General features: G+C 38.3%; 1 protein-coding gene across 7 annotated transcripts in view; it reads right to left on the reverse strand.

The window, feature by feature from the left end:
- The window catches only part of TFPI (tissue factor pathway inhibitor), a 64,718-nt gene extending 56,501 nt beyond the window's left edge, over positions 1-8,217 (reverse strand). For all 7 annotated transcript variants that reach the window (XR_010368989.1, XM_064433780.1, XM_064433781.1 and 4 more), the window contains exons 1-2: positions 8,121-8,217; positions 7,720-7,829 (exon numbers count right to left, since the gene is read on the reverse strand). Coding sequence is in view for 6 of the 7 variants with exons in the window: in XM_064433780.1 (XP_064289850.1) it covers positions 7,720-7,829; positions 8,121-8,216 (206 nt within the window). In the remaining variant the exon portion in view is untranslated. The remainder of the gene's footprint in view (positions 1-7,719; positions 7,830-8,120) is intronic.
- Positions 8,218-8,238: the final 21 nt, after the last annotated feature.

Consider the following 8,238-nt stretch of genomic DNA (forward strand, 5'->3'; position numbering starts at 1 on the left):
AGTGCCTGCTGATACAAAAGTCAGATATGATTTCTGTTTATGTCTTGGATGGAGAAACATGCTGCATGAAAAGCAGACTACCAGGAAAGGTTCATGTCCCTGAAGAGCTGGGTATGAGGTCTGCTGCATCCATTTCCCTGTGAAAATTGAGCCCTTTTTATAATAGTTGGCACTGAAAAAAATAACTTGCAGTGCCTTTCCCATAAAGTTTGTTTCAATTTCAATAAAATCCAATTTTGCCCTACTACCAAAGACAAAAATGAAAATCTAGTAGGAACACAAGAGTTGCTATTTTGTTTGTGTGTTGAATAGTCTCCTTGAATGGGGTAATATCCAGCTTCTAGAGTAGCATATGACAAAAAGAAATTTCTCTATTTGTGTGTGGTCAAACCAAAAATGAACTGACAGAAGAGGCTGGGTATGACAAGGAGATGCCTCAGGCTGTGTTTGTTATGCAGATGGGTAGAAAACTTTGTTCAACAACAATTTCACCTTCAGGAAAACAAGCTGGAAAGCCCAAAGTCAACTCCACCTCTGCTGCATTTAGCAATAAACCCAAAGGCACAGGCCCTCACTCTATGAATTGCACCTGCAACTTATTAGCCAGTTATGCAGAAAAATGTACAGACACAGCAAGCAACACCTCTGTACAACAAAAGGGAAAATTACAGCTCGTGCAATAAATACTCTCCATTTCAGCAGTGCTACTTGCCCTTCACTTATTTGCTCACACTGTTGACAAAATAATGAAGAAAATTCCACCCTTTTTAGTCTCCTGCCCACAAAGGGATTGACAGTTTCTTCCATCTGGCCCTGTGTAGCACTTACTTCACGTAAATATAAATAACAAGAGAGACAGGAGGAAATATAAATAATAAGAGAGGCTGGAGTACAGGATTTCCAAATGCTGTGCAGGAGGCATAACTGAGCTTTATTTGCCATCCATTCTATCTCTCACATATTTAGGGTGAGTTTAAACACTGGCAGTGCAGCAGTGATTATTGGATGAACAAAAATCCCCTAGTATTCCTAGGCTGGAAAACCCAGGCAGTACCAGAAGAGCCCTTAACACATTTCTTCCTCTTGAGTAAATCCAGTGCAAGGGTCAACAACTCTGAAGAGAGAGCCTGTATGGCAGATACTTAGCTATTGAATTTTTGTTGCAATATTAAAACTGCAGCACCGCATAATTTCTAGGGATTCACTGGAAGCAAAGTGTAAAATGCTGCCATTTTTCCCTCCAATCAGATACTTTCCCTTTGAGGACAACACAACATTTATTCCTGTTGAACAGCTTTTACCTTAGGCCTAGCAACATATTTTAAGGCTTCATGTTTGAGCAGATATTTCATATGGCTTATCTGAAACATTCCAGCTAACAATTAAAAACAAAACAAAAAACCCATCACACACAAAAAAACCCCATAAAACCTAACAAAAGCCCTTTGTTTAAGCTATATGTAAATTTGAGGTACTGTATAAAATATTAAAATGAAATTCAGTAGGCACTGGCATAATGGGACAATTTGCATTCAGAGAGCTCATGCATTTGTGACTTCTGAGATATTTTCTCTGGGAAAACCAGGCAAACTGAGTAAGAAGTTCTATCTCATATCTTCTCTCTTGTTAGAGGTCAGTAATTTTGCCACACTTGCCCAATTCAGAATCATGAATCATTCCACGTAAAGAGACACTGGATCAAAAAATTTACCAGGTACTTATAAAGCTTAGCCATGTTTGAGTAAATTTAAAGGTGAAGGGAGATTCTGCGGTTTTAATCAGTAAAAGAACTTCCTAAAGTATGGAAAACCCACCTGTAAATCCAGAGAAAATGTGACATTATTAAAAACCTTCTATTTTTCTCCCAGTCCTTTGTTACAGTTAAGAAGCAAAACCTGCCAAACTTGCACTATTTGTGAAAACTCCATCTCATGAAGCTTCCTGTCATGCTCTCTGATCGTGTAGTTTCATACTAAATTTTTCTTCAATAAAACAAATTTAATATTATACCATGTCTCATAGATATTACATAGCTTGTTAGTACATTTTTGAACCAAGGTTAAAGATGAAAAATGTAACAGCAGCTATGCAATTGTCAGAAACAACCTCACTTTCAATTAATACAGAATCCATTTGTGAATCCTGTCGGGGATCTAGATAGATTTCCTTTAAATACCTATAGGTGGTGCTGAAATACAACTGTTCCTTAAAAAAGCAACAGTCAAAGTAACTAGCACAGCTACCCACTAAAATGGGTACTACTGGGTAAGATGGGTACAGCTAACCACTAAAATGGTTTTACTGCTGGCTGTGCAGATTTACCCCAGGGAAACATAGATTAATCACAATTCATTATTGGTGTTTTCCTCAGGTACTTATCACATCAGGTTTCCCTCACATGGTCATGCAAAAAAATGAGACTTTTTTTTTTTTTAATTCATGGAAACACCCAATAAAAACAACAGTGCCTGTGAGCACATAGCTGCCCTGACCATGGCATAACTAGAAAGGAAAAGAAACATAAACATGTTTGGCCAAGAATTTCTCTTTCAGGTTGCACGTTTCACCCTGATAATCACAAATTTTTATTCAGTATAAATAATTACAATGAGGCTGCTAATAGTTGTCTGGGCATCAGCCCAGTTTGCTGAAATGAAGCAGAATTAACTGGCTTCTCCACAAACATATAATGGAAAAGAACAAAATTTCTGCCAGGCATAATTAACATGTGGTAACATGATAATCAGCACCAGATGAATCCACACTTTCTGGTTTCAAAAAATACATAATTCCACACTGGTGCTTATTTATGGTGAAACTGAAGTGCTAATGATTACAAACATAGTTTATAGTAAAAGTCATAGCTTGAGCCATTTCCTATAATGCCAAAACTCAACAATTTCCAAATTCTAGTTAGCCTTGTAAAAGATGAAACAAGTTACAGTAATAAAATAAATCTAATATTTCTATATTTAAAGATATAAATAGTGCACAGTAAAAAAAAATTGGCATCAAAAGTTTATATAAATAATGAAATGCCTACAAAGTTTTTGAACAAAGCTTCATGTACATCACATAAAACAAGTGAATGACATAAAATATGAAAGAAACAACTTAGTCCCTGAATACATCTCTGTCCATTTTAAAACTCAAAACATGCAGAACACCAAATTGCCTCTCCTTCATCTTGCTCCATAAACAAGTCACAGAAGCGTTTTTCCTCTGTTCATTATAAAACCCACAAAACACAAAGCGATGCTCACCCCTCAATTCTATCCCCTGAATTTTTGTCTCATTAAGAAAAAAAAAAACTAAGACCGATACATTATGTTTCTAAAAGAATGGAAAAAATTCTAAAATCCATATGAAATTTGATATTTATTTATTCTTGCATTCCTTTAATTGCCAATTTAATCTACTTTCAGAAAACAAACAAAAATAGCCTGAATGGGAAGTAGAAGTGTAGATCATTACGAGATGCACAGCACCCTTTCACTCAGCTTATTCTTTTGATTAAGATGTAATCCATACTTTCCCTTTTGTCCCCACCATCTTCCAGGCATTCCAGCTTCCTTATAGCTAATTTGGAAGTTTAAACCCAGTGCAAGATCACCAAGATCCAGTAAAGCAGTGCAGGACACAGGTTGAAAATAGGATATAAAATCCACAGGGACCATTCTGCTGCTTCACAGCTAAGGCAGACTTACTCTAGACATACAAGGACATTATCATAAGCTTCAGGCCTAATTTTTAAAAACGAAAATGTAAAAAAAATATCAATTTTGTCCAGGCCACCTCAGTTTTGTCCAGGCATCTCAAGCCCGCACAGGATGAACAACTCAGGATGAAAATCCTGACCTATATTTGTCCACCTCTCCTCAGAGCTCTATTTGAATTAGAGGGCATTGTTAGTCTTCAGTTTTGCCTCCTAATGTCTTCCCAGACTTGGGTCACATATTTTAGTAGGAAAACTTGGAATACAAATTGGTAGTAGTAGGGAAAACTAATTATTGAGAAAAACAAGAGAAGCAATGTTTGCCATCTATTTTCTGATTTTTGGCAAACGTCTATAAACATAGAAGTGAGTCTAAAACTGATTTAAGTTACTTAAAGAAGCTGCAAAAATGTGGAATTCCTTGGAATAAATAGTTTTATTCTTCCCCAGCAAAAGGTGGACAGCATAAATCACACATTGTGGTTAATGTTTAAAGTTACACTTAATTATATCCCTATTAAGTAGTTAGATTACACAGGGAGTATTTAAACTAACATGAGCAAGTTTAGATTAGATAAGGAAACATTATTTGGCAACATTTTGATTAATTCAAGTTGTTAGGGAAAGAACTTTAAAACTTACAAGCATAGTGCTACAGAATTCTATGACACAGATCAACCACTCCATAGGCAGACAGCAACACAGGCGAATGCAGGCATTTGTAATGATGTATTTGTATTGGGACTGTAGATGAATATTGTCTCTAGAATCAGAAAATGTAAGACAAAATTATTCAAAAAGAAATTCAAAACCCTACTGACTCAGAGGTGTAGCTGAACTTGACAAATTCATTTTACAGTATGCATGTTTCAAGGTTGCTCCACTTGAAGGTTTAGAAATCACAATGGCCTGGTGGGTGGTGTGGTCATACCTACCCACACAGGGTGAAAGATCCTCTTGTAGGGGAGAGCCCACTGGGTGATCTTTCTCTCCCAACCCAAACCATTCCATGACAGGCTGGAAATCTGTCTCAATAATGTGTTTTATTAGTTTAGCAATAAACCAACTCTGAGCTTGCAGTTACATTCCAAATGCACCCTAAAAAGTAAAATGCCAAAATCTCTCATTTGGCCCATTCTGTGTACCCTGTCTCTGACAGGGGACTATGTTTTGTACTTCCAGATGCATTTAGGGTGGGAAGAGAAAACATCTGGCACATATGGAACCATTAATCTGAGAAGCTGAGGAAGAACAAGACAGTAACTGCAACCACGTTTGAGCCATCAGCACTGAAGTTGAAGCTTTATCTAAACTCGTGATGTTTTTCATTTTATAAAGGAACCAGTGACCTCCTCTGTCAAATTCTCACTGCCAACAGCTCAGACAGGATATTTCATTGACTACTTTCTTTTTCAATGTCCTCTGAACCTGCTTACAAGTGTCAGGAATGTGGGACTGTCACTTCCCCTGATTGCCATACTGTGCCTGGTTTCTCTTCCCTCGGGGAACAACCTGCCTTTTCCTTCTCCTAACACAATACATTTTCTTGAGGAGATGCTGCATTTCACAGCTCAAATGTTTATCAGTCTAGAAACTCCCTGCCTCCCAAAGGAGGACATCCTCCTACATCTCCCAGCCTCCTACACCCTGCTTTTTCCTGTTGTTTCCAGCCATCACATGCATCCTGCTGTCCTCACTCAGCTCACCGATCTTAGCAAAGATAATCAACAATCTTGTTCAAACAAAAGAGAGATCACAGTGAGGCTCCAGCAGCATCACTTTCAGTTTCCTTACTTTACAGCATATCTAAATTTTCCATTTACCTTTAGCTAACATGTAATTCTCAAATATGCAAGCCCTCATCTGCCACTATAAAAATGTTTAAAAACAAACACCAGTGTTTTAAATGCACTTGCAGCTGAAAATGACCAGCAAACTTGCCTTTCTCACCTTCTTGTCCCCTCTTGCATAGTAACCACCCCAGTGGTATTTTTGAGTTTTCTTCCCCGTTATTGCTTTCAGAAATATAATGGAACTCCCATCTACTTTTTCTGCACACCCCCACGCTCCAGAGTCACTACATGATCATGATCAGCAATAAAAACAAGTCCTACTCCTCCCACCAGCCCTCCTACTACCCTGCCTACACATGGGCTCTTTATAGAAATCAGCTGCTCAATCAAGGAATTGCTATCACCTGGTACAAATAACTCTCTAAACCTGACACAACCACCGTGTACTTATTAAAAAACTCCACATTAATTAAGAGATATAAATGTTGCATCATTTTTTTCCCAGGTTCACACTGCCTCACAATGTTATTCATGGCATGGGAGTTGAACTCTCATTACTCAGGCAAGGGAACACCAAACTGACTACAAGGAAAATGGAAATAGTTATATTAATTATCATGGCATTATCTTAAAATACACATAAAATTCTGCTCTTCAACTGTAACCCACCTATTTTTCCTGAATAATGTAACTACTGGTGAACAAATAACTCTTTCCAATGCTCATGTGCCCTTTCTCTGAAAAGCCTTGAAAAGGTTATTGTCACAAAAAATACCAAATCTAAGCAAGACAAAAAGTGTAGCCAGGTAAAAGCTGCTGCAATGCCATTCTTTTTTTTTCCCTTCTACTCTAAAAATCCATATTTTAGTCAATTTGGCCAATTTTGGTACCTTATTCTGCAAAGCACTAGCATCCTAACTGGATCAGATTCCATCAAGGGAGAAGAAAAGGATCAGTCTATATACTCAGGTCTCAGGGTTGGTCAGAAGTGATTAAGTCAGTGTTTATCAATTTTTATATATTTTTATAGTGAGGGATAAATAGGTAAAGATAAAGGAACAATCATTATGGAACACTTATCCTTTAACAACAACAACACAATTCATGAAAACTCTGCTAAAGTAATCTGTCATTATCTAATCATTTAATCATCAGCAACCACAAAGAACAAGTGAAAGTTTAAGCATCAGTGACTTTCACAGGCCAGACTGGTGAGAATGGGGTTTTCATGGACTACCTCAGAAACTACACAGGAAAAATTCCGAGCCTTAAACACATTGTCTCATTAATATTCTATGAATAGTTTTACTTCCACTCTTGGAAAATAATAAATGCTTTGCTCTATTCTAATGATTAACTGTATGCAATGCACAGTTCTGCTAAACACACTCAGTATTCACATCTAGTCTCTCAGGACTAGGTAGAGAATAAAACCACCACTTATATTGCATTTGATGGTATAACTGAAATTTTCATTCATTCTGTCATTTCCCATTAACCCAGACTGAGGTCAGACTGTTGTAGCACTGTGCTTATAAACACAAAAGTTACTCTGTTTACTGGAAATGCTCCCCAAAGCCTATTTAAAGCTGTTAAACTGCTCAGATATTCATGTGGGTTATTATTAATTTTTTTATTGTATATATACCTAGACGAAAAGGGGTTCTCATACTCAAAACAGAAGCATTTTTTTTCTTACCTTCAAGGAGTTTACTTAGCAGTTACATACATGGCAAACAGATGCTGCTACCCTAATTTACTCATAACACACTGTGATGGTATCTAGAGAAGCACAGAGCAGACTCTTGTGCCTTCTACCATCCCTTATCTCTGCTGCAATTCATACTGTTCTGCTTTGCAATACACAAGGAACACTTAGGGATGCTAGCAGCTACTAATGAAAACATCTCTTCCCTCCTCCCCCTGCCTCAGAGAAGCTAACAGCTTTCATGAGGCACAAAGCAGAACAAAAATATTGTTTCTGTAATCACTTCATTAATAACTTATTCCCAACCACACACAGTTCTGCTTCCTCTCCTATCAGGATGCAGCAGACGCTACAACTCCAAACTATTCAAGAATTTGATTAGTTACAATCCTCATCAGCTGAGCCACCAAGCACACTTAGCAAAGCCTGTCACAGTGAAAAAAGTAAAGTTGCAGCCAGTGTTTGCAGTATTTCACAAAGCCTTATTTCCATGCACACCTGACCTGAAAATGGGCACGGCACATCCCGTTCCTGCGGTTTCCATGGGCTTTCCCCATCGGCTGTGGCTGCTCCAGCAGCTCCTCCACCAGCACGTGCTGGGCAATAAGCAACACTGAAGAAAGACAATGAATAAAGACATGAGTAAATTATTAGTTTTTCCACATCCTTAGTAAAAAGTTGATGGTGATATTGGTGAATCACCTTTTGGCCCTGCTCCTTCCCACAGGACTGTGCTCACCTGGAGCACCTGGAGATTGCTGGACGGAGAGCCGCCCTTGTTCTGAACTTAAGAAAAAAACTCAGACTAAGAAAAAAAAAACACAAAAAAACCCAAAAAACAACCACAACTCGACAAAACAAACGAACAAAATCCCCAAACCCACACAAAGAACACAAACCGAACCTTTCCATCGGGAGTTCGGCACAGCAGCTCCCACAAGAACCCCGTTTGGAGCCGGCTGTAGGACGGAGGGGAGCGCCCCGGCCCCGCCTGCCTCATAAACCCCGCGCGCAGCCCACCT

Source organism: Passer domesticus, chromosome 10, assembly GCF_036417665.1.
Source record: "Passer domesticus isolate bPasDom1 chromosome 10, bPasDom1.hap1, whole genome shotgun sequence".
Lineage (NCBI taxonomy): Eukaryota > Metazoa > Chordata > Aves > Passeriformes > Passeridae > Passer > Passer domesticus.